Genomic DNA, 26,934 nt, shown 5'->3' on the forward strand with positions numbered 1-26,934 from the left:
AGAAAGATGGCACATGCTGGGGAGAGGTAGTTGAGGGTAGTGGGAAGTGGTGCGCAGAGCATTCAACGCGAGTAGCCGCTGAGTCAGGCATTAGTCTGCGTTCGATGCGTGTCGTATCTTTGTGCGTTCCGTAATTAGTTAAAAGGAGAAAGCGAGACGGAAGAACGTATCAAACCGAAGAAGCGATTTCGGCTGTGTCTCGCGTTACCGCAAACGCAACGGCACTGCCTGCCGCGGATCAAGAGATATGTCGCAGAGTGGAGCCGAATATTGCTAGCGTTGTAAAGGATGCAACTGGATTTTCCACTGACGGATCGATAACGAACGACGAGCAGTTTGACACGGGTAAAATGTCGACAATGAAGTCGAGTGGTGGTTCACCGGGGACCGCTCGTGTTTTACCCGTGTTGAGCCACTTTAAGTACGAACATCTCGTTGCTGGTGTATCCGGTGGCGTGGTTTCCACGCTGATGTTGCATCCTTTAGACTTGATCAAGACCAGATTTGCAGGTAAGCGAATTCGAGTGTGTCTTTACTGACGACATAACGGCTGTGCATGCAAATGGCGGGTACGAATTCAATCTATTCGATATATGCACGTGATAAACGTGCTATATTCTATATTTATACGTGCTAGAGACAGAAAATTTTCCCCTATGTTTTGCTTTTATTCTGTGACTCACACAAGTCTGATATTATGCAGTTTATGTCATAACCGTTGCATAAAATGAATATCTCGATAGTTGAATTGTTTAATTACAGAGGATCGAAGAGAATATTGTAATAATTATATTGGTAAGTGAAATCATTTCCGAAACAAATGATGCTATTTGCCGTGACAATTTTATTTTATTTTAATTTTCGAACGTTTCTTCACGAAATACCTATGTTTCTATTTTTATGTCTTGTAAAATACCGTATATTCCATCTAACATAAACTTTATTATGGATTCATTGATGATACATTGTTAGTCTAAAATAGTATTGTTGCATAAGTAATTTCTACAATAAATGTTCTGATAAAAATTTCTTGAATAATATATTTAATATTAATTTTTGCAAAGTTAGTGCAAATACATTCTATATTTAAACTTGTCACGAGGAAAACTAGGAAGCAAGGAACTAAGTCTGATATTAGTCATTCTTTGTTGGTAGTCGCTATAATCTTATATATATAGAAGTAGTTCGAAATAACGTGTAGGTTCGTTAACACATTGAGTAGCGATAATTACATACAAAAGAATATAATAAAAAACTGACGTCTACGGTCGACGCTCCTATCAGTTCGGCCGACAAGGTCGAGCAAGAAAAGCACGTGGCGTTATTGAGAAGAATAGAAAGTATTTTTGACCGACTTAAAGACAAAGACAAACGATGCCCATTAACGTTGCATTATAAATATTGAACGTTTATTAACATCAACTTTTGTTATTTAATTCCTTTAAATAAAATTCTCTGTATTGACAAATTATAATCGCATATATTTATGTATTGTTATGTGATTACATGTTTTTAAGTATAGTACATTGTTTACTTTGCAATTTATCTTACTTCACTAAACTTCCGGTAAAACTTAAAGTACTTTTGCTATTCTACTTTGACTTCGTATTTAACTGAACTGGAAATTGTGTTAATTGGAGTGAATCTTCATGATAAATTTATGGTGAAATTTAGCTAATGATCGATACCACATATACGTACACATGGTTATTCACTTTACTTAGAATTCGCACTTGCGAGAATATATGAGAATGGCAATAGTGTAACATGTACGCTTACTACTGCAATAAAATGTCGATCGTCATCTACGAGCTGTTACTAGAAGTATAATTAGAAATTAGAAATTTGATTGTCGCCGAAGGACTTTAAATTTGATGTCACTATAAGGAGAGGACTATCACTGAGAAAACTAGCTTCGCGTTTTCGCTCGACGATTTCATGTTCCTGCGTGCTCCTGAAGTTTCGAAGCAAGTAAGTGCAACCGATTTTGATATCTTGGATTATGGTACTAACGAACTACAATTAAATTTGTCACATTCTTATAAACATGGAGAGTCCTTTTATATCTCGTTTGGTAATTTTCATTTTTAACATATTTAACATTCTCTACGCCATACTTTAAAATATATTAACAATCATTCTCCACAAATTGGCCGCTTTACCTGATTTTAGATCTGCTGTGATTGAATTCGCTGCTCCGATGCAAGAATAGGAAAACAATTGAGATACAATAAAATACTTCATAAAATTCATACTTAGACAGATCAGTTTAAAAAAATAAACTTCCTTCGCTTGCCGACTAGTTCGAACGAACCCAGGTACTGCAGTACGAGGGTTAAATTTATTTGTATTCTTCTGAAATAATCTGTCTAAATATGAATTTTGTGAAATGTCTTACTATAACTCAATCGCTTTCCTTGTTCCTTATTCTTACATTCGACATATCCACAGCAGAACGATCCAAAATTAGGTAATAGCGATCATAAATTTTGAAGTACAACATAGAAGAAAATTACCAAACGAGATATAAAAAGGGTCTCCATGTTTATAAGAAAGTGAACAATTTCATTGTAATTCGTTAGTGATGATAATTTCATTATGAATCGATCGTTCAAACAGTTGAATACAATTTTAGATAAAAAAAAAATTAAATTGTAATTACATTTCAGGTAAACATAATTTAAGATATCAAAATTAGGTGCGTTTGCTTGCTTCGAAGGTTCAAGCACGCAAGGACATGAAATCATCGAGTGAAAATACGAAGCTAACTTTCTCAGCGAACATCTCCTTATAGTGACATCAAATTTAAGTCCTTCGACGTCAACTAACGAACCGCTTTGTGTCCTCGCCTAATTATATTTCTAGCAACAGCTCACAGATGGCGAGCGACGTTTGATTGCAGTAGTAAGCGTACATGTTACGCTGTTGCCATTCTTATATGTTCTCGTGAGCGCGGGTTTCGAATTAGGTGGATAACCTGTATAGCCTAATTGTCATGCGAATAATATAACAAAATTTGCAAGAGTAGTACATAAAATTTAGATTATATAATAATCTTAAAATACACGAATGAAGTACCTCGAAATGAAATGGAAAGTTATGGTTAACTTTCAATCACATTTAGGAATGGAAAGTAGACATTCCTGTAGTTGAATTGACTTAAAGAATATCTTTGTTTCACGTTGTTGCGAATCTTACTGTTAGTACCTTTTTGACATTTCTATTTAGTCATTACGACTATACTGTTTCTCAAATGTAAGAATTTCCAGAAGTCGAATTTTCCGAAAATTTTTTTTGTTACTTTGTATTGACATTTATCGTTAACATTATACTGTTATGTTCAAATTATTTAAAGATTACGTACTCGGAATCGACCAGTTTACCGCTAATGGTATTCAATACAATACAAGAAGCAACGGTTATAGTTTCGTATTGCTACTTTTCCACGTATTTAACTTCAGTCTGACGAACTCAAAGTAATTCAAATATTTATTGCATCATGCATATTAAGAAATATATTTCGATTTACTAATGTAATTTCTGTTAGTTCATCGGTTTTGTTTACATCGAGATACGTTTGAATCAGAATAAAAGATCTTTTTTAGGAATAGTTGAAACGTTTTTATATGAAGGAGTATTAAGATATGATGTGAACTTAAAGAAAGAGTTTATTTCAACGTAGATACGTAATTTCTGTTCATTAACGTTATAAAACGAGTTTTAAAAGATTTCGTAACATATTTGATTCGAAAGTAGCAACTTATTTAAGCATAATCGAAACTTTCGCGTACAATGAAGCGTTAAAATGATAGGAGCTTAAACAGAAGCTTATTTCATCGTAATTTTTTATCTCGCTATCATCGAAAGACCGGTGATGTCCTCATGGAGCTCGTTCTCTGTCGTATTTTCGTCGTAAAATTCGTTGGCTACACACCAAATCGCAAGAAATTCCGCAGATTGCGTCAGACGCACGTGAGCCCGAACAATTACATTTTAATGTTTTTCTCATGTTCAAGTTTCGTCTCGTGTGGCGAAATTAAGTAGATAATTTAATCGTTTGAAGAGCCAGACGGTTTCACAATAATTATATTAAAAACGTGAAATTTATTAAAAATATAATTAGGTGATCATTTCGTTTGTGATAAAGAGAGATTAATTTTAATTCTGTCTGTTTCCTGATATCGTGTAAAGTAACGTTACTATTTGATCGTCCTATAAATAATTATCTTTTTTTGAAAATTGAACGATGAATTTCGTCAGACCAGAAACTTCATAAAGTAGAATAGAAAGTTTATCTGAAAGATGGTAATTGAAATTAGGAAAAATTAAGTTCATAATAAGTAGTACACATACCGCAAAAATGCATTATTCTATTATTAATTATACATATTAATAATCTAATCGAAACATTATTAATTTTAACTATTAACCATAATATTATTATGGAAATTCACGCCGAGACGCAAATAGAGGATGTCATCTTCTTAGTGATTCCGAATAAGTTTCATTTCTCTTCATACATATGTATATGAAATAAAATTAGCGTAGTACATACAAGCGTAGGATTTTTGCAGAAACTGTTGACAATTTTATTCCCACGAAAAAATACAATGGTAAATGTTGTTGAAAGGCTTGTTAATTATTCCGTTTAAAAGTATTTTGCAATGTTGCAATGTTGGCTGTGTAATGCGTTTAAAAATATGTGGACACATCGATAATTTACCGCAACAAACATCTTCCTGAACACAAAGAATAACGAAGAATCGTCTTTTTGTGCCTGTGGCGAGTGAATTAAACCCAACACGATATACATTATTGTTTGTTGCAAAGGAATTCGTCGAAATATCTAGTGCAATGCAATTAAGAGTAAAGTACGATTTCTATTGTATGTCAAAATGTCACGAGATTGAAGTTGCAATACGCTCATTAGATAAATTATGACACGTGATACGAGAAAAAAATAATTAGATTTTGCTTATCATTTGACTGCTCTTCACGTTATCGTCACGAGTTGAACGAGAAGAAATAGTGAACGTTATCTGGACAATGGTATCATTTAAAAGAATTTTACGTATTAGCAGTTCGCCATGCTCTGTCTAGTTGCACCTTCCTCCTGGAATCCTGGAAACAAGATGTACTCATCACTCTATTCTTTTTGCAGTTAGCGATGGTCACTCACGCGTGGGCCCACAATACAAAAGCCTTAAAAGCGCAGTGATGCAAATTGTTAAGACTGAGGGAGTGAAAGGTCTTTACAGAGGGGTAACACCAAATGTTCTAGGATCTGGAGGTGCATGGGGTTGCTATTTCTTTTTGTAAGAATTTTAAATTATTTAAATACTTTTATAAGAAAAGATTTCAATGTAATCCTTGTTAATAATATATGAAACTTGCTTTTGTTTAGCTATAATACCATTAAAACATGGATCCAAGGTGGAAATAGTAGGAAGCCGTTAGGACCATCGTTGCACATGTTCGCTGCAGCAGACGCTGGAATTCTTACTTTAGTTATGACAAATCCACTTTGGGTAGTAAAAACACGTTTGTGTTTGCAGTACATGGACGATAAACATCTTCCAGAAACACTTAGATACAATGGAATGGTAGATGCAATTAAGAAGATATATAGAACCGAAGGATTCAGAGGCTTGTATCGGGTAAATGAATTTCCTTTTAGTGAAGAGGGAACATTAGATTTTAATTTGGTTCTCCTCTTTAAATGTATTCATTAAACTATAGTAAAATATAACACAAAATTTTATAAAACGTATGTTTACAGGGATTTGTACCTGGAATGTTTGGTGTCTCGCACGGTGCTATCCAATTTATGGTGTATGAAGAGCTGAAAAATTGGTACAATAATTACTTGAATGTACCCATTGACAGCAAACTGGTAAGTCTAGTGCATAATTATACATATATGTTGAGTTGATTTGACATTTAAAAGGCAATCCTGAAAAAATGTTATCTTCATTTTTATATTTACAGAGCACATGGGAATATATCAACTTCGCGGCGGTTTCAAAATTAATTGCCGCCGCCTCGACTTATCCTTATCAAGTTGTTAGAGCACGACTTCAAGATCATCACCACAACTATAATGGCAGCGTTCATTGCGTTCAATCAATATGGAGGTCAGAGGGAATAAAGGGTTTTTATAAAGGCTTAACTCCCTACCTTTTACACGTTACACCAAATATATGTTTAATTATAGTAATTTATGAAACATTTTCTAATGTGCCTACAAACTCTCATTGATTCCTTAGATTACACTAATCTAAAATTATTAAAGGTAGAAGAAAATAAGAACATATTAATCTCATTTAAATATTTTATAATTTTCCAAAGTAGAATTATGCTTTGATATTGGATTTTCCCAGCCCTAAGTATGATTTGTAAATCAACAAAGGTAATCTGGAGGTAATTATTATTTGAGACGATCATATGTTGGTTGTATTTTAAAACTTTTACCTTTTTTTTCATTAGAGGTACATTTGGAACAGTATTATTAGAAAAAAGATTCTTTTCCCATATATATTTTTATACAAATGGCAAAGCAGTACATTAGTTTTATTCCGGAATTGCCAACTTTTTCCAAACTATTTTATGATCTTAATTGGCATCAATGAATTAAAGAAAGTGTTGTTCATTAACGTTTAATATTTTGTATAATAAGACATATATTTCAGTAGTGTAACTCAAAAAGGTAGTTCTATAGTTTGTGTAACAAATGTAACTATTCGAATTATTTAGACAATATTTTTGGGAGTTCCTTTTTGAAAAGAAACTTGTGTAGCAAACAATGTTATTGGGAATAGTTTTATTGTTCTTAATAATAACATTTTATTGGAGTCTTTGAATGCTAAATGCCTTCATATTATAGGGATAGACGTTCAATTTATTTCAACTTATTTTTAAGAATAGCAATCCACTAGTTTTTTTGTTACTAGAGTAATTAAAAACAGTCTCTAACGTTATCTTATGATCATGTTATATACTAGGTGACTGTTTCATATAATAACGGAATACTTTAAGAACATAGCGGACAAATGATATTTCTTGACATCAAAAACAGTCGTTAATTTTATTTTTTGAACACACAGTAATTTATACAAATCAAGCATATATTTTATTTATTCAATATTTCGCGCATATAGAATAATTTTATTTGCCTTTATAACGCGCGAGAAGAGGAACGAAACTTCTAAATCCTACAGAAGATCAAATTATTTTTCTTATTAGGAATTTTTCTTTGGGCTGGCACTCGAGTTCATAATATCTATTGTGCATATCAATATCTTTTTTTTAAGATGAAATGACATTTTAATAGTTTTATTGCCATAAATTAATATTGTTTGTAAGTGCATTAAGATTTACTCAAAGAATAAGTTTGTACCTTCTCGTTTTATTGTAAAAATGTAACTGGCGAAAGGTACAACATGTAACAAAGGATAGAAAATATCAAAAGTCGCATGATTGTATAAATAACAAATCATGTGTACACCTGAAACTACAGTAAACAATTTTATAGTGCGAATATGTTAAAATAAATAGATCAATTACAAATCCTCGCGTCATAATGCAAGTCATAATGTTGATAGCAAATTTCGATTAAAAGTAAATGAAATGAAAACATACGTAGGAATGTAATAATTATCTACAGTTTAATTATTATTTATGTTATATTTCTGTATGGAATGAATATGTACCTCTTTTCGAAAAATCAATAGACGAATGTTGCAAAGTTTATAGAGTCTGGTACTCAGTGCAACTGATGATATGGCAATAAAATTCAATGTTCTTGGAATTTTCAAAATAGTAGGTTCAATTTATTTATATGTATTTCTAATTGTGACTAGGATTCATTATTTAAAAACTATGAATGACTTAATAAATATTGGCAGCAACATTTAATTGTTTCTCATTATAAACTAGCTGTTGAATCATTTAGATACTATTTCTTTTCAAAATAGCAAGCGCAAAGCTTTTAATAGTTATACATGATGTTTGTAGAGCTTAATGGAGAGAAAAGATATTTGTCGAACGATTGGGAATCTGGAGAATGTATCCCGGCTTTCTATCGGCTGTTCAAATATTTTCCTTCGAATTAGATGATTGTGGCGATCATCTTATTTTTTTCCTCCTTGACTACATTTCCTAATGAATTAATTGCTGTGGCAGGACCACAGTTAACGCGCGAACAATATGTAAGAGAGCAATGTGTTTACGTGTATGTTTAGGTGAGTGTTGTGTGTACGTGAGACATGGGATGTAATTACAATTAGATGGATCATTTGTTAAACCATCAGCGGTACGATTTTTGGACGTTTGTGTATGATTTATGAAGTTGTATGTGTCTCTAAACTTATCAAAGTGAAGCCATCTGAATGAGAAATAAACTACGTAGAATTGGAATTGTCTAGATTTTGAGAAATTCCTTCACCCACTTTTTTCATTTTGCACATACAATTGTATACAATAAATAAATACAATTCTTCATCAAAATAAGTTACAAAAGTGTCGAGAAGTAATTCTGATGATCGATGAACGAATAAGAACATTAATTGAAATATACAATAGAGTTATATAATGCTGTCATCTTTGACGTTGAACAATAAAAGTACGCGCAACGTTTACGATAATCGTTGTCAATACATGATTATCGCTTATAATTCTCGCGACGTACGGTTATTTCCTTTTAGATAAAGAAAAAGAGTGGGACAGAGAGGTGCTTTGATTAATGAATCACGACAAGAATCGTACACCGGTCTGTAATGCGAATGAAAACGTACATTGTAGCCTATTGAGAAAGTTCTATGCAATAAACGATGAAAACAGAAGAAGCAAATAACGAAAGAGTATTGCTGGTGGTTAATTGCAGGTATGAGGGGTGGCGAGGCTTTTACAAGGGTCTAAGCGCGAACCTGACCAGAGTGACTCCAGCGACTGTGATTACATTCTTGGTATACGAAAATGTGTCTCACTATCTGCAACATAGAAAAACGATGGATCAAGACCGAACTTTGCCAATTTTGATCAAGAATGTAGAAGAGAGTAACTAATTTAAGAATTACATTGTAAAAAGATCCACTGTCATTTGAAGAAATCGACTCGAAGGTTTTATTTGATCAAACCAGCTAACACAAATGCGTTTACGATCTGTCGGTGAAAATTTTTAGCTAAATTATTATAGCATAGAATAGAATGCATTTAATCAATATGCAAGCAAAAATGCATTTGTTTCGAAATTTATTCTGACGTCGATTAGATTTCCGTTTTCCAATGTATTATTCTATGTTCATGAATCTGTGATGTTGATCATCATTATCCATACATTGTTACTGTGAAAAACAATTATGAATACAGCAACAAGATTTCTCGTTATTAATTAAGACTTTTGTTAATTTTACGAAACTTTGTACGTCGCCATAATGAAATTACTTTAAACAAATTGCGAACGCACATGATCTGTACATTCTTAACGATACTTTCCCTCCTCGAAGTTCGAGCTTTATTCGAAATGTGTATAATGTCCTTTTTCGATAATTTGAACTAGTTTCCATGATATTTTTCTCCCCATAGTTTCTAAGTAGTCTTGTTTCATTTTTTTGTTGTTGATATTTGATGTCAATTTAGACAAATCGCTTTATGTGCATATACTATTCTCACAGCGATAGTGGTATGCTATGCGAAACTTTCGATTTAAAGCTCCTAATTTATAAAAAAAACTTGGAAATATTCCTCGAAGCGAAAATAAATCATGCGAATGTGGAGTACGAGAAGGAACATATGTATTTTCGATTCAATAAATATTGCAATACTATTACACAAAAAGATGTTTTTATCGCTCAACAATGATAAATGTTATTTATGGAGGTATAAAAATCTTGATGTGTTTTTTAGAAACTCCATTATCGGACGACAGTCCGTGAACTATACCGTGTACTATGAAGATTGCGTTTAATATCGTGGCTTCTCTAACTATTATCGTCGAGATCATGGCGCCTTATCAAAGCTAATGGACTTTGAGGGCATTTTTTATAGCGGTAATTGCAATCTTTCGCGTGCTCGGCCTCGGTGATCTCGCTCGGAAGATTTTCATTTTGCGAAGAGGATGGCCTGTGACAAAAATTGGATCGCGTTATTGATTTTTCAGAAACATGTTCCAAAACTTTTAATTCGTTTAATTTATTGGAAAGTTATTGTCGAAACTGTATTTACATTAAAGTACGTTTAGCACTCACGTAAATAAAATTTGCAGCACTTCGCCAAGCACCCCATTACTAGTTAAAGGATAGTTAGTAACTTCACAGATCATTTTTAGTAGACAATTTTCACCAGAATAACCAAAGCTATAAAAATAAAGATATTATAACTTTTAATTTAATCTATCCAGGACTCATTTTTCTACATTTCATTTTTAACTAGTTCCTTTACCTTTCCAGTTTGTTCGTAAGAATTTCGTACGCCAATCGTCGATCCAGACTTCGCTTCTTAAGATACGACTCGTCCGAGTAGTAAGTGGAGTTCCATTCCCCTGGCAAAGCATAATTCGCTTCGAAGTATAGAGAAAATAGCACCGATTTGTCGGGAATATCAATGGGTACTCCGAGGGCGAAGAATATCTGCACGCGTAAGAGTTTTTTTTATATGATAACCATTTATTTTTATATAGACCAGATCGAAACGATCTCTACACGATATGCCATTTTTTTTTGCGCGGTGACAGATCAAATTACGACGTTAGTATCACATTAACGGGTAAATGGTAGTATTAGTTGATAAAGTATGAATGACTTTTATTCTGTACTTTACCCCCATGCCGCTGCCCTCAGGAAACCCAATAGATCTAAGGTGTCTTGTTACTCCGTGTGTGATGTTTTTCACCCCTGAAGCTTGTGACACCCACGCGAGGTAGCACACGACGAGGATGTACATTGTGACTAACCGTCTGGAAGGAATACGAATATGATCCGTCACGTTCGAAATCTCATGGAAGAACAAATTATCGTTTATCCAACTCGAGCTATGTTTCATGAGACGAGGATAAAGGAGATTCTCGAAAGTCAGATTTTACCAAGCGCGCAGCATCGCGTTAATCAAGCAAAGTTTGTCCGAATCGTTTGCTTCATTTTTTAAACGAAAGGCTACATCGTAAGATCTGAAACGAGGCGCGAGTTAACGACTTGTAAGCTGCACATTGCCAACGCCCGTTAAACGAGGGATACTGTGAAAGTTTACAGCGGGCTAATAATTGTATATTGCTAACGAACCGTAACTAGATTTTTTCGCGTGTATGTGCAAACGCGTAAACCATCGATCCCGCTACATTTTTGTGCGGAAGAGCCACGAGTCACCCCGCAGGCAAACATAAAAGACTGAATCTAAAAAGAGGATTAAACCATCCAATCTTAACGTTACATCTTCATGGAAGTTAAATTTCAATCTCTATCTTGCCAAGTTATCCGAGCAGCCACATTGTGCCAATTCGCCCAAAATCTCCGGCCCATTTCCGCAAATTTGCAAAATCTCCTCGGGTCAGGCAGCAACACGTAGTGGGGATTGCACGAGCGTTTATCATCGACGGAGGGCATTTAAAACATTCCAAATACACGACACGGACCAGATCAGTCCGATATTAAATAAATCATCAAATCGTAATGCGACTGTGTTGCTGCGTTGTTTAGCGCATTCCAGATTCAACGTAGGACTTGTATTAATAATTATTCTGTGCGACTTTGGAGGCGTCGGTCTGTCAACACCCGCAGCCGAATAACACGTTGAAACCTGCTCTCTACGCCGCGGGCCTTTGGATATATGGGACGAAGTTAATCGTTAGAAACGCGCACATACGCGGCCGAAGGTGCATCATTGATTAGAGGCCGCGCAAATTCACCGCTGGCGAATTTCGTCGCTGCACACACCACGTGCGATACGACGATGCCAGAAAAGGTGATTGTTGCGTAGTATCGTTGGAGTGTCGTGATCTTTCACGGCTGTCTCCTGCATACGTGGCCGCAAATAGCCGTGAAAAACCGCGACGCCAATACGCAACGATCACCACATCCTCATCTTCATGTTGCAAATGATCGATTTTATACAAAAATCCTTTGAATTTAAATTGTCCTTACATAGTCAAATCGTTGGTTGCTAGGCTTATATGTTAAAAAATGGGAGTTATTTTATGAAATTGTTCCGGAATTGTTGAGCAACTCGTGCTTAAGAATCATAGTGAAATCGTTGTTGGAAAATTCACCCCTCTCTGACGAAGACATCGATGAAATATTTGTCAAACTTTCAGAAATGTTTCCCTATTTCACGAATGTATACTTGATTTCTTGGTTTAGCCACCGATCAAGAGTGCACTGTGGAATGCCAAAGGAAGAAAGACAATCCACAGAATCCTGTTTTGGCGTTGGAACGCGGCACGATTGCAGTTCATGCTGTAGTTTCCAAGATTGTTCGACCAACGGTTCGCAGATGGCGGCCGATGGCTGGTATTCAGAAGCTTCAGCCCCGCCCATGTAATTCGAACAAGAACTTTTTCGCTGACTTTGCCGTGTAGAGAGATGGAAATTTTCGAATCTTAATTACCCCACTGGGTATGTTAACTTTTAGCGTGATAAGGATTTCGTTTAAAATCTTCAAAGGGAATTCCACCCCTTGAGCCGAGACTGAGAACATACGTTGCGTTGCATATTCTCTATAATTAGACAATAATTTGCCAAGAGATTCAAAATACTAAAATACGATAAAAAAGATACAAAATTACTAAAAGCAATGGAACATTAATAGGGAGGAGTGTGTGGAAGATCGATTTGTCGATCGGAGGCTGGAACGTGGATTCAGACATAGCCGAATATAAAGAGATAGAATTTCAGAAAAGACATCCAGTTTTCAAGCACCTTGTTTTTATAATACTAAGTACAATGCAAGCTGGAGGTATCGATTGGTTGGTTCAAGAATTTTTTGCACAAGGAAGGGTGAGGACAAGAAGCAGAAGCAAACTATGGATTGGTACAACATGGGGAACGTACGCAGTACATACAAAGTATCATACAAAGTAAAGGAAGAAGAATCTTTTATTTCTTTTTTTACTGAGACGACTGTTTCAGCATAAAGTTAACGTATCACGGTCAAACGGTTGATACTTTTTATAGTAAGCGTGATAAAGAAGGGAGAAATTGTGAAAGAAAAACAAGAGAAAGCGAAGAAGAATAGATTTATTTTTCTCTTACGTGTCTTTTTAGTGAATTAACATATTAGAGCTACCGATAGTTAACACGAAGCTATTTTTACCGAAATTAATAAAAATGACTGATCTTTAAAAAATATCTAATAATAGAATACTTGTATATTTATTGATTTATTACTTTCTTACAGAAGGAATTCCATGTTATGTAGTACATTTTTGGTATTAATCCATCTGGGACCATGATCCCTAAACGAGGGTTGACACATTTATAAAATTGTTGAACCAGTCGCTTTGACTGGTGTGGTATTCTAGTGTTAGCATCTAACGATCTAGCAATCGATGCGGAATTTTCCTGATAACTGATATCATCATATTGAATGATACGCAGTAAAAATTTTAGAAACGTGTGGGAAGTTGTACAAAACGAGGAAACTGGTTAATTGAGGTTCGATAAACAGATTGCAGGATCCTTTTACACTTTGACAAGTATAAGTAGCCTTGATACAAAATTATTTTGAGTTTGAATGCATAAAAAACAAAATAAGATTCATTATATTATTCTTGTAGTTATCGTTGAGAAAGTCATTACGTCATTGCGGAAAAAAATATAACACGAAGTAGTAATTTTAAAATAAAGTTGTAAAACCAGTCAATTTGACTGTCGTGGTTAAAGGTTATGGAATGGTTTAAAACATACGAGATAATGATGATTACAAGAGATGACAGCGCTATAATAAATGCAATTTATCATTTTCGTGGACGGTAAAAGCGTTTCTACCGCTTCTAATTAAATAAAGCGACGAGTTTCGGTTGACTGGCAAACAACGGAATTACATAGTACTTGTAAGGTGTGTCGGCGCGCACACAGAATATATCCCTTCGGGTATGTCACGAGTTAGGATCTGCGGAAATGGATACGATCCTTTTGTTTGCCGTTGAGATTCCACGAACGGAAGACAGAAGCAGCAGAGAACAGATGTAAAACGGGCGCAGCTAATGTAACTTAAGAACTAAATTATCTCGCGTGAATTACGGGAACCTAATAACGACACGGCCACGACCATTAATCTGAAACAAAGTTGGAAGAATTTTCGCATTAGCGGCGTTGGAAATTTTCCAAATTAACTACTCGTGAATATTTATCGAATGTTTAATTTTCTAAACTCGAAAACACGCGTGAAGCACGACTTTGTTTTACAGTAGAAATAACGATAACGCTGAATGATAGCAAAAGATCATTGGGTCTTCGCTTTCTATCTAGAAATTCGAGATTCAAAGCCAACAAACCGTGTTCTGGATTTTTTTTTTCAGTTGCTATAAATTGTAAAAATACTCCGAAATTCATCTGTGTAAAGAATCTGATAATAAAAATGCAATAACCATAAAAACATGCGCGGAAAGAGTAATGTTTGGAAAAATAAACGATATATGAAATAAAAGCACAGTTACCAGGGACCTGAAAAGTTAGGAAGTTATAAGTTACAAGGCAGAATATATATTGCAGCTATTAATGAAATAAAAAACAAGGAAATTGAAATTGAAAAAAAAATGTCAACGACTCAACGAAATACTTTTTCCCTTATCTAACTAATAAATATCGTGTAACATTGCATATGAAACTATAATATAGTGGGATATAATGATAGAAATAATGAAATATCTGTCGAAGAAGATAGATTGGTTGATATCTGAAGGATTTAGAGCGTGATTAATTACAAGTCGCATGGATTTCAAATGTGTCTCCAAGACTTATTGCAGTTGCAAATGGAACAACATTAAGTACTGGCTAGGATTCGTGGCGTGAGACTTCCAACTGCCTTAGGCTGCGTCAAACAAGTTCCTCTTCTACTATCGAGGTTCGAGAGTTGCTTTGAGGACCGCGAGTCGGAACGATTATGAGTTTGCTCAATACCAAGCGCGCAGACGATCGGCGATATCGCGGCAACTCAATGCTCAACCTCGATAAATATAGGCCATTTCAAAATGATATTATACATGTTATTATTGGTGAAAGCGATATGCAAACACTCTAAGCTTTGAATGTCCTAAAAAAAGCGTACTTTCGCAAGTGAACTCATTTTGAAATTGAACGCATCGATCTAACGTTCAATCACAATGGGATACGTCGTATTTCATTTTGAAAAATTCAACATTGTCATTTATGGATTAAAAAACTGTCGGAACGCTATTGTAGCCTAAAAGAAAATGGTCAATCAAATCGATGTTCAATTGCATCGCAAGAAAAAATATTATCGATGATTGCATCGTACAACGTCGCCGGTGATGATGATTCTACAACATATTACAATTAGGCGACGAGTTGTCATCGATATCTTGAAGACGTGAATGTAAAACATGCTTTGGAACTTCAATTTCGTTTGACATTTCGGAAATTCGGCCATGAAACCTATCAACCTTTGGATCTCTCGTATACGTTTTCCGTGATAAAGAAGCTGCTAGTTCTTTCGATCGTTGAGTGGCCCCGAACGAAGAGGAAGCTTAATCGTTGCACCTTGTAAAACTCGAACCTGACCTTTTCTCGCCATCCTACTGCAAGCGTAACCATCGTCACGTTCCAGTATAGGTTGCTCGTGAAATCTTTTCCCAGAGACTCGAAAATTTATCGTCCTGGTAATAACTTCCTTCCGTTGAAGCAAACATGAGGCAGCCTAGCGGAAGCTCGCGATGACACGCGCACGAGTCATAATAATTGGACGCGGAATATCAAGAGGGTTAACGCGATTTCGCATGATAAAGCTATATCACGACGTTCGTCCGCCTGGGGCGGCAATGCGCGAAAGAATTCCGCTGGAGCGCGTCAGCTGGTCCCTTTTTATCGTGTCGCAAACGCCTCGAATCACCGAGCAAAAGTGTACCGTAAGCGTTTATTCCGGTTGAGCCGCTCGTACAGCTGTAATTCTCATAAGCGAGCGTCAGTCCGGCGAGCTTGTTATCAAGAGAAATTACTTTCAACCGAATGAATCGCACGTACAATAGCTCTCGCCACGTGCGTGTACACATTTCGGTAAGTTAATGTCTGAAGTAAATTAGCCTTCGGAGAAACGAGCTCGATGGAAGTAACAAAGAGGGGGACAGAGACAGTGAGACAGAAACTATCTTATAGTCACGTTTCTTTTTTACTTCTTTCCTTTTCGTTCTTCTTTCTGCTCTCTTTTCGGTTTATCTGTTTTTGCGTCTGACAGAAAATCGTATCGCGCTGCTTTCAGCGGACTCGCGCGTAAAAGGAACGCTCCACGCGATATCGTCGCCCCCTTTTTTCTTCTTCGTCCCTTTGTTTCCTCTTCTTCCCCATCCGCTGGTTCGTATCCGTTTTTTAAATAATAAGCCGCGCAATTTCCAGCTCGGCCAAGATGCAGCACGTCCCCATGAATGCGACCGGTTGCTCGCTTCCTTTTCTTCTTTTGCGCCGTCTTTTTTAATAAGGACCGTTCGTGATTTAAACGACCGCGTTTTGTTCGATACCGGTTGAAAAGTCACCCGTGTGAAGGGTCTTTCTCGCGGAAAATTGAGTTTCAAGAGCGACTAAGTCTACCGGCAAATGAGATCGGTCAATTTTTAAACAGATCGGAATTAAAATGGTCAAAAGGCATGGACGTAGATTAGAGAAACGCCGGATTCGCGTAAACGGGAATTAATCGCGTCGATGTGAAATAATGGTAATTTTTACGTGACGTACAGCGCGCTGTTTGTGCGAAAAAAATAGGAAAAATTGCCGCGGTATACAGCCCAATTGGCATTCCCTCCGAATTGACCGGTCGAAAACGTTTAAAATTGCCGCTAATGTTTTTAACGTCGCAATTCGAAAATGCTTGGCGCAGAATGTTCCCGGGATGAACACGAAACGAGTTTGTTCAGCGTTAACGAACATGCCATCGACTGGTTGCAGTTGAAACAATTGCTCGAGGTCTCTAATTCGTGGTTCGACGATTTCAATCAATTTTTTTATTAAAATTACTAGGTACGTTACAGTATGGCCTTTTTTGTAATTCTAACAGCTTGCGAAATAATATTCCAAAGTCGAATTATTGCTTTAGATACCGTTCTGTCGTATCGTGTTTATGACATTTTTCCTTTTTAGTGAATCATCGTCCCTGATGCTTTAGCCGAGGTCAGTTTATAATATACGGGCATCGATTCGAAACACCTGACACTGGCGTTCTTGTTGTTTTGTTCGATAATTCAGTCAACGCTTTAATTACGAATTCAATTACATACTTGTGAATAATAGGCGCGTAATCGTTTATGGTAATTTGCCTGTGCCGGTGTGTTGCACTCAACAAGTAGTTTGTTAATTCAGCGGGCTGTTAAGTCTCAACAAACACATGATTGTTTAAAACCGATTCAATTTTGAGCTCTGGATAATTAACGATTTATAAAGAGGTGTCTAAAACGCGTTTATCCTCTGGCCAACATACCAGCAAAAAGCCTGCTTCTTCTCTTTTCTCTGCACGAAACAAATATCGCTTTAACTGAGTCTTCCTTGAAAAAGAAACGGTCAGAAGAGAAAGAAACCAAGTGGTTCGACGATGGTTAAGGAATCGAGAGAAAAAAAGAGCTGCTGATCCGACGACGTGAAAACTCGTCGATCCCAATTGCTGTTGGTCAGTTGAAAGGGGTTGAAACGGTTCCACTTGTATCTTCGGCATTTGGAACCCCAAGCGCGGTTGTACATACCTGGTTAAAGGCTGACAAAACTAATTTTGTAAAGTGTGCGTCTGGGACTGGACGTGTTAAACGGGCTACGAACGTAGAAGGGGTGGCTGGGCCGATAAGAAAGCTTATAGAGGTCGAGTGGGGAAAATTATTCTGGAAAATATGAGATTGGAGCAGTTGTGGGAAATCGAGGGTGAATCCTGAAATACGCTATCCGCTGGTTGTTTGTCCGAGACGTTTGAGAAATTGTTCTTGACGCGATTCCACCGTGGAAGGGTTGTTTTGTGAATTGGAAGTTTTGCTACGATCGAAGATCTCTCGACCGTATACGAGCCATAATTTCATGGCTCTATTCAGGGCAATAGGAATATCAGAGGTGAATCTTGCAAAGTACATAAACGTCGCTGCGAGCTGAAACAACGAGGTGATTCTAGATAATTAATGACATTTGTTGATCTCAAGATGATGGATTTAGCGGCTATTTCCTCTGCCTAATTGTAAGAGAGAAACCTCCTCCGTGGAGATACATCCTGGATTAAGGACCGACGAGGTTAATCTTGCTAGCTACGTGCTTGGAATAGTCGATGTTGATGTATCTTAGAAAAGTAATGAAAGCAGCCAGCGGATCGGCGCAAACGCGAAAAAACTTCAATCCGTTGCTTTTCTTCGACTCAAGAATTTCTCTCAGCTGATTATTTTAGAAAGAATTGTTGCAATATTTTTACAATGAGTTCCGTAACGATCAAGCCGCGAATTAATCTACGAACAACGCGGGGAACTACGTTGTCAACGTTGACATTCAATTTAGCAATAATTACGGTGGATTCTAACAAAGGAGGAAGAAAAAAATGGCTACAGTTTCTGATTGAAGCGGCGCGACCTCAAAGCTGCCTGATTAGCGGCATGACACAAGGCCGAGAAATTACTTTTGTAACCTGTCGCGTAGCCGGAAATTGCAAGCAGACCTTGAAATATGCAATCGTTGGCAGGATGATATTGCTCGGTCAACGGGAAGCTGGAAAAGTCGTTGATTCGTTCTTCCTATGGCTCTCAATCTGACGTTACTCGAACCACAGGATGTTCTGCGAAAGGGTGGATCCTCGAAATAATCGATTCGGTGCTCTGCGTACGACGACCCGGAAGGAGAGTCGCTCGAAAACCCAACGAACTGATCGTGTTCGACTGGTTGCAGCCGTTAATAGCGCTTTAATCCGATACGCCGTCCCGTGGTGATCGATTGCTTGCGACAATTATTCTCGTTGCCATCGATGCTACCGCCGGTTATCGAGTTAAAGGTCGACGCGCTACTTTTGTCATAGACGCTTTCCACGTCTTTTTCTTCACCAGCGTAATTTAGCGGACACTTGAAAATTTATTTTTCACATTGATCTGTCTTTGAAGTCTGATCGACAGTATATTGGTAGAGTGTTTCGAATCGATTAATTTCCATCGAAGAGGTCGAACTTTGGAACATCTCGTTTTATATAACGCAAAGCGCTGTACGCGTTAGCTAACGTTCAGATATTGAGGTGAGCAGATAGGAAATTACGTAAGAAAATGGGGATGGTAAGAGAAAGAGGAAAGAATAACGTAGGATAATTGCAATTTTAATTTCGAAGTGGAGATGAGAGGGGCGAAAGTATTCAGTAAAATGCAATGTCCGTCTCATTTCGAGCAAGTTCCGTGCCAATGATTGGGATAAAAGTTTCCCGGAAAAAGGAAGTGGATCGCGATCTGGGAAGGTTAATCTACGGCAAAATTACGGTCTGAAAAGTTGCCGGATGACAAAAGCTTTGCGCCAGCCTCGATGATGGCACGTTAGTTAGCTCCGCTGGAAAACCAGCTACATCGGAATGCAATTAGTTTTTCGAACCAGCTACGCGGCAACACGCGGCGATGCTGGTTTTCGAATCTTCCAACTTCGACGAACTATGTGCGATCGAAAGCTTTTACCCCCGATTATTAATCGATCGAAGTTTATTTCCCTTTTCATATTTTCTAAAGAGTTGAAACAAATACGCCAGACATTTCTCTCTCAGCTTTTATTTTCTAGAACGTAGGTGTATTTAACAAGATGACAAAGTGTCAATTAGCGGCACATGAGTCAACGGAAGATTCATATCGAAGTGACTCATATGCTTGTGCCTTGGAGTGTCGACATTGTTTTGATTCGCTAGGTTCAAAAGTAAACAAACTCCGGACAAAATATTATCGCTGTAATTTATAATCGTCAACCGGAATTATATCTGAACGTTGTGTAAGCCCACCAATTGATATAAATAGACGAACGTGCTAGGAATCAGTATAACGAATCAGAAAAGCGAGTCAGTATAGCGAGTCATACAGTAGCACTGACCGAGCGACGATTACGACCGGCATATACTATCTGTGTACTTGTATTTAAAGTGATTTTAATATACACTGACTATTACAATTTTATCACTCGTCTCTTTAATAAACAACACGTTTAACACCATCTCAGTGTCATTGCTCTTTATCGCTCTGATGGTTTCACAAAACGCTCATCGCTCATTCTTTTAAACTCTCATATCTTCCCTTTTTTAGCATCACTAAAGATACGCTGACGTCATGTATGTCAGTAAGAGGTACGTCGTTAGGCGCCAATTATTTGGGACCAAGCCTACGTTGACAATGACCACGACTTAATGGCTTCGAGGGTAGTCGACTCATCTGGGAACAATTCTAACCTCCGTGCTTTCCCTCGACTATCTCGGAGCATCGACCACTAACTATTCCCCTTACTGGTCGTACGCACACTTATGCATAATCTTACAATTCTACGTTTCTACGTCCTTTCTTCCACAAGCTAGAATACCCTAATGCCCTTCGAAGTACCATTACCATTCTCTAAATGTCTAATCTAAATCGTCCATAAAACTTTGGAATGCCATCTCCTTTTACCCTGGTTGAAATGTAGCTATCCTAAGTCAATCTGGATCCCTTACTTGCTGAACGAGTGAGTCGAACCCATAGACGCGATCACGGTCCCTGAGCAGCCTAGGGGAGTGGCCGGAACATGTAGCCGATTTTTCGTTGGACAGAGTTATTTGCGGAATCGTAATCGAAGTGTCCGTGTCAGGATGTACGAATTGGGCAAATGAAAGTTTCGCGGTTTTCTAGAACAGCGATGGTCGATGGCCGGCAAAAAGACGAAACCGAGATAGAAGAGATGGTCGTTGACAGCGGTGAATGGACGCGGTTTGTTTAAACGAAATGATGCGAGGCTCGTAGATATACGTGGTGGGAAATGCAATTTTGTCTCTGGTCTGGTCGACCGGCTACAATCAACCCTGTACCACTTTCGAGGTCTTTGTTCTCTCTCTCCTTCTTCCATTGTCGCACCAATCCTGTGTGACGGCCTATCCTAAAACGAAATCTATCCGCTGTTCGTCGCGATATGTGGATTGCCCCCTGAACAGCGAAAAAAAACTTGCCGGGGATGAAGATTGAAATATCGTTTCCGCGGATGTCTGTGTCTCTCTTCCATCCCTTTTTGTCTCCTCTTTCTTCTTCGATTATGCTCGCCCGGTCTCGATCACACCATTATCGTACGCTTGCGGCTTCTCACCCACCCTTTCTATTCTTTTTCCCGCACTCTCTTCCTTCGCTGTGTCACAGCCGACTTGTTCGACTTGTTTCTTTCTTGTGTTTTATCTTAGCTCGGACTGATCGATTAGCTGCCATTGTCAACCCAATAATGTTACACCTGTATCGGGAAGCTATTATGTCCTAAGCGTGACAATACACGAAAACAGCGTTCAAATAGTTTATTGAGATATGTGTAATTTTGTAAACTAGATTAGTCGCGTAGTAGTGACACACATATATGAGTATGAGTGTGTGGGGATATGTGCGTGTACAGCGTCTCGTAAAACAGAAGAATGCAACTGTTCCGTTGGTAGTGTGGTAAAGGGGATGGTGAGACAAAGAGAGTGCTGAGGCGCGTGCAAATGTGTATCCACGAATATCTTCTAAATCACATATTAAATAAATCTGAAACTATTTTCCTATCAATTCTAAGTGTAATCGAAGTGTTCCTATACGTTTATTTCGGCGATTAAGATCCACAATTCTTAACATGGTTGAACAATGTAACTCTGTTAACATAAAATCAATTTCAAATAGGTTCGTGTAACTATTAGGTCGTCCGAAAAGTTTTGTAAGGAAATAATGGATGCACAACATTTTCCGTTTTATATTATTTTATCGAATTACGTATGATCCATTTTGTTCTATTGAAATAAAGATTACAACGTTCGACAGATTAGGTTTCATGTTTGTATAAAGGTGCGTTGTTGTAAAAGACGGGTCTGTAAAAGAAAGGCACTTTCCGGACAACCTAATATATCGTAATGTAAACAGTTTTGGTCTTTCCAGGACAGACGCGTAGAAATATTGGATGGCGCGCGCACAGACAGGTATCTACATAATGAAATATAAAAGAAAACAGATAAATTTGATTTAATAATAAAATAGAAAGAAAACAATACTAGTGATAATGCTAAAAACTCTTATTCTGAAGTACCGTGTTGCTTTTTCCAGTCTTTTCCGCTTCTCGATCCTACCGCGCTCTTTAAGACATAATATACACGGCGCTCGTTTTTAGCACGTACAGATTTTCACATACATATATTCTAGAAATATAGAATTTTAAATAAACGATGGATTTCACAATGAAAAGTCGGTCGGTCGGTGAAGTAGAATAAGGAAGGCTGACAGAATTTGGCATCGATTTTTCCTTCTCGCTGAGCAGAAACGTGGGCAAACCGCTGTCCTGCCGGAATTGTCCGGTTTGGTAATCAACGTACCAAGAGGGTTTAATCGTAGTTGTGGCGGCTTTATTTTCAGTCCGGGCCGAACTTGAATCCTATCAGATTACTTCATCGTTGCGGAACACATGGCTGTTAGGTTAGCGGTTGCTCTCCGATGTCGCGTAACTCTTTGAAGTTGAAACGTCCCTCTTTTCGATATCTGCACTTGTTCTTGGTTTCGCGTTGATTAGATCTCGAAATGAACTTCGCCAACTCCTTTCGTTCAACGATTGCATCGAACCCTTTGTGATCTCCACGTTTGCCAACGGGAGATCGGTCTTTGGCTTTAATTTATGGCGAGCTAGTTTGCTTCTCGTTCCTACTTTACGTAGTATGATTCTGACTCTGATGTAATTCAAGCTCAATGCTTGTAAACTTCCTCTAAATTCATATTTTAACTTGCATCTAACCAGATCGTAGTCTACGCAAATCATATGGTATGGGCCAAGATGTAGAAAGATCGTGAATTACCATTAAAATCAGCAACGATTAAACTTGTACCGGAGAAATTAAAATGGAAGGTTCACTCCAGTTTTTAATTTGAAACGTAAGTTTTGATACGATACATACTCGAAATGTAATATAATTTAGTTTTCATTGCGATACACGCGATGGATAATTTTGTAATTACATGTATTTACGCCTATCTAACAATAAACGTAGATGTATGGTTCTCGGTTTTCATTTGTCGTTGTGCTTTTTACTTTTTTTCGCTAATCGCAACAACGATTGTCGTTCGTCTGTGGATGACGAGGATCTTGGTCGATCGAGGCGATCTTGGAAATTCGAGATTTCTTGATAATCCATCAGTTGGCGAAGAAGTCTTAGCTGGCGAGGTCGTCGACTCGAAGACGTGCATGCGAATTTCTCTAGTCGATATGCAAATTTCAGCGCAATTTGGCATCGTCGAGAGTCAGGATCAATGCAAGCTATTACTGGGTGGGATTATTCAGGGAAATTCGCGGAAAGTAATTAATGCTGGATGAAGGAGAGGGGATTCAATTCGCCCGTATAAATATTGTAATTGTCGGTTAACGAACTTCCTCTGGCGATCGATCAGATAAAAATCGGTATGTAAACCGCGGCGTGCCGGCTCCTCCGACATTAACGGCTATTTTTAATAGGTTGGGCAAGAAATTTGTTTTTCGAAAATTCGTTCGGCAAGTTCCGTGGAGGAAAGTTGGCGAGTTGGTGGTGAGTTTTCTTTCTCTCGCGAAGAAGTCTGCGGGAAACGGGCCGGCGAACTTTCAGATTTATCGTTCCACGTGATTTCTTATCTTGTTCTTCCTTTTTCGCCCCCCCCCTCCCTTTTACCTCGGCTTTTTATTAAAATCTACGAGTGAAAGAGTTCTTTAGAAGAGAACGTAGCTGTGAATGAAGAAGCACATTCCTTTCCTAATAAGTGGTTGTTGCGGGCCAAGAATTTGTGTTCGGATGCTTTCTGCATTCTTGCCTGGCGTTTAAGTTAGCCGTTTTCCTTTTCCTCGCTCTTCTTTCATTAAAATAGGAATATTTAACGAATAGATGGTTACCGAAAGGCCATAATGGATTGCATAAAGTGCTCGAGATATTCCGCAATAACGGGCCAGGATTTACAAGTATAGGATTCACGGGGATATGAGAAAGTAATGTACATGGATCCTCCAAAAGAGAATCTATGTTGGTTGCGTTAGTAGAAAAGCTTGCGAGTCAAAGGTCGATCAAAATAAAAAGGTTGCCAGAGAAGTTCTCAAGACACTCCTCGATCTTTTCCTTTGCCTTGGTCGGGTTTACGGATACATCAAAGAGTCCCTGTTGCTAACGACACTCTGCTGCAAAAACTTGCCAAGTATTTAACTGAAAATTCATTTGTAACTTGCCCGCCGTTCCTTTGACGAGCATTTCCTAACAAAACTTACCGGCAACAACTTGGCCCCGTGAGCTTTTTTGCGAGCCTAGATGTTACTACTTATATAGACTGGCGAGAACTAGTCGAACGGTTGATCTTGTCGAGGAAAGCTGGTTCAGGGACCGAATCCGATAGAATGAAACCGAGAAGTGTAACGTTAATCAATCTTCGCGTCTGCGATAAGATGAATTGTACCAGGGGAACAGCCTTAGTTCAGTCGATTAATTAGAGAGCCAGCGTAACAGCATCGTTCTCTACATGTGTACGCGTCTTCGTAGATGTCGTATTATCGACAGAATCATTTGTACGGCTTGTTTCGATGTTTTACGCAGTGCAAACGTACTTGATAAGACGTCAACGAAGCAGAAGAGGCTTTTATTTTTATTATCATTTTCCGCCCTCGAATAATCGCCGATTTACGGGAATCCGATTACTAACTGGGATAACTGGATCTCTGCACCAGTCTCCGGCCCTTTTGTTTCATAAGAGAAGACGTATGCGTCGCCCTAAAGCTTCCTAACAGAGTTCATCGATGCCGACACCTAACGCCGACTCATCCCGCCCGCTCAACACGATCCAATTTCTTCGTCGTTCGTCACTTCGCCCTTTTCCCTTTGCCTGTCGAGCAACGGAAGCGTGTAACGTGTGTCCATCGGACAAACAAGAAACCCGTGCTCATACACACAATGGAGAACTCCGTAGTTTCGTGGACCGCCCATTTGTCTCGTTATCGTTTATCTCGGACGTTATTCGATGATGGATCATCCGTGCTATATGTCTAGATTGATCGCGGTGGTCCAACAAATTTTATTTATTTTTCGCCTCGGTAAATAAGGGAACAAAGTGGAGAACACTCTCGATCATTAAAGTAGCCGAAAGTTTCGGAATGCTGGATCAACTCGTTTGAAACTAGCGATCATGTGGGTTATGCAGGGATTATACAATTTAATCTACACAAGAAGAAATTTTACGCGTAAAGGAAAGGAAATAAAGTTGAAAATTTGCCAAATGGTACATCGATCGTAAGTCTCGACGCGATAGACTTCTATTTTTGCTTCTGTTTGAATTTTTAAATGTGAGATGTGAGGTATAGTCATCGTACTGGTTTCGCAAATAGGGCAAATAGTTCTATACAACATTATTTTTGTTTATATAGAAAATATTCGAAATTATCGATTAGTGATACAAAATTAAGAAATTAGATCGCGTAGGAGTATCATGGAAAACATTGTGTGAGATTATAAAGCGAAAAATAAGTGGCCCATAATCAGAACCGTCGAAAATTCAAACTGTCGTTTCTCGAGTTGTCTTTTAGTTAGGAATTGGTCATGAGTGGATTAAGAAAGCTCCCAATTCTATTTGTCTCATACTACATCGCGAAATGAAATATATTAGGTTGTACAAATAGTGTCTTTCTTTTACAAACACGTCTTTTACAACAACGCATCTGTATACAAACATGAAACCTAATCTGTCGAACGTTGTAATCTTTATCTTGATAGAACAAAATGGATCATACGTAATTCGACAAAATAATGTAAAACGAAAAATGTTGTGCATCCATTACTTCTTTATAAAACGAAAGAAACTTTTCGGACGACCTAATATATATTATTTTTATTTATATTATAGTACATATATATACATTAATGTTTGAAGGGAACACGAAAACCCTGTGTAAATTCGGTTTGGCGAGCTTTAATCGAGTCGTTGCCGAAGGAAGAAAGTTGGAAGCGTGTGACGTTGGTCGAAAAGCTTGAAAGTTAGCCGGAGTCTTAACAGTTCTTCCGCAGTTAGTTGTAAACGTTTGAATTTCCTAAGACCAGTCGGAAACTGTGTGGCTCTTTCGAGACCCGTTTCAAGATCTTCGATAGACTGTGGAACGATTTCGCGACAGTTCTCGCCGAGGAAACAGGGGTCGAGGTGAAAGTTTTGCTGGCTCGTAAATTCTACCAACGTCATGGAATCTTGCTCAGTGTCTGATCGCTACATATAATGTACACCATAGGACAGCGGCGTGTAAAGGGAATCAATCGATTAACAGACCAATTTCGAAATTCATTAACTGATCTAGCTCTTGAGCCGCTGTGAAGTTGCTGCATGCCAAACGAGCTGATTAATATCGGCACCCAACTCGTATACTTCGCGCGCGTCGCGTTGACAACACCTATAATAAATCTCCCTTAAAGAACACGGTATTATTCCAAATTTTTATTGAAAACGTGCGTGGCATAATGCTATTCCCTCGTCATTGAACGAGCTTTCAATCCTTTTGTCCCCCTTGCTGTCTCTTTGTAATCAATTTTTCGATTGCTCAAACAGATGGATTGGACCAAGTCAGTGTC

At 37.8% G+C, this 26,934-nt stretch overlaps 2 protein-coding genes across 2 annotated transcripts; one reads left to right on the top strand and one right to left on the bottom strand.

Annotated features, from left to right (window-relative positions):
- The first annotated feature begins 62 nt into the window (after window positions 1–62).
- Window positions 63–9,836, top strand: LOC122571127 (mitochondrial folate transporter/carrier). Its single transcript, XM_043734476.1, has 6 exons — window positions 63–510; window positions 5,162–5,315; window positions 5,405–5,657; window positions 5,780–5,893; window positions 5,989–6,134; window positions 8,882–9,836. The coding sequence occupies exons 1-6, from the start codon at window positions 351–353 to the stop codon at window positions 9,060–9,062; spliced, it is 1,008 nt and encodes a 335-aa protein (XP_043590411.1). The 5' UTR covers window positions 63–350; the 3' UTR covers window positions 9,063–9,836.
- A 141-nt stretch (window positions 9,837–9,977) lies between these two features.
- Window positions 9,978–11,069, bottom strand: LOC122571129. The gene is made up of 4 exons (XM_043734478.1): window positions 10,816–11,069; window positions 10,438–10,625; window positions 10,245–10,352; window positions 9,978–10,119 (listed from the first exon to the last, which is right to left on the bottom strand). Exons 1-4 carry the CDS (start codon window positions 11,035–11,037, stop codon window positions 9,978–9,980), a joined length of 660 nt encoding a protein of 219 aa, XP_043590413.1. The 5' UTR covers window positions 11,038–11,069.
- Window positions 11,070–26,934: the final 15,865 nt, after the last annotated feature.

Source organism: Bombus pyrosoma, linkage group LG9, assembly GCF_014825855.1.
Source record: "Bombus pyrosoma isolate SC7728 linkage group LG9, ASM1482585v1, whole genome shotgun sequence".
NCBI lineage: Eukaryota > Metazoa > Arthropoda > Insecta > Hymenoptera > Apidae > Bombus > Bombus pyrosoma.

Excerpts from the sequence above, each read along its gene's own strand:
- LOC122571127 (XM_043734476.1), top strand. The coding sequence starts at position 351 with ATGTCGACAATGAAGTCGAGTGGTGGTTCACCGGGGACCGCTCGTGTT. Across the intron at positions 511-5,161 it reads GATCAAGACCAGATTTGCAG|TTAGCGATGGTCACTCACGC; the intron begins GTAAGCGAATTC and ends TTCTTTTTGCAG. Across the intron at positions 6,135-8,881 it reads TGCGTTCAATCAATATGGAG|GTATGAGGGGTGGCGAGGCT; the intron begins GTCAGAGGGAAT and ends GGTTAATTGCAG.
- LOC122571129 (XM_043734478.1), bottom strand. The coding sequence starts at position 11,037 with ATGAAACATAGCTCGAGTTGGATAAACGATAATTTGTTCTTCCATGAG. Across the intron at positions 10,626-10,815 it reads CTGAGGGCAGCGGCATGGGG|ATATTCTTCGCCCTCGGAGT; the intron begins GTAAAGTACAGA and ends TTACGCGTGCAG. Across the intron at positions 10,120-10,244 it reads GTGCTGCAAATTTTATTTAC|GCCATCCTCTTCGCAAAATG; the intron begins GTGAGTGCTAAA and ends TTTTTGTCACAG.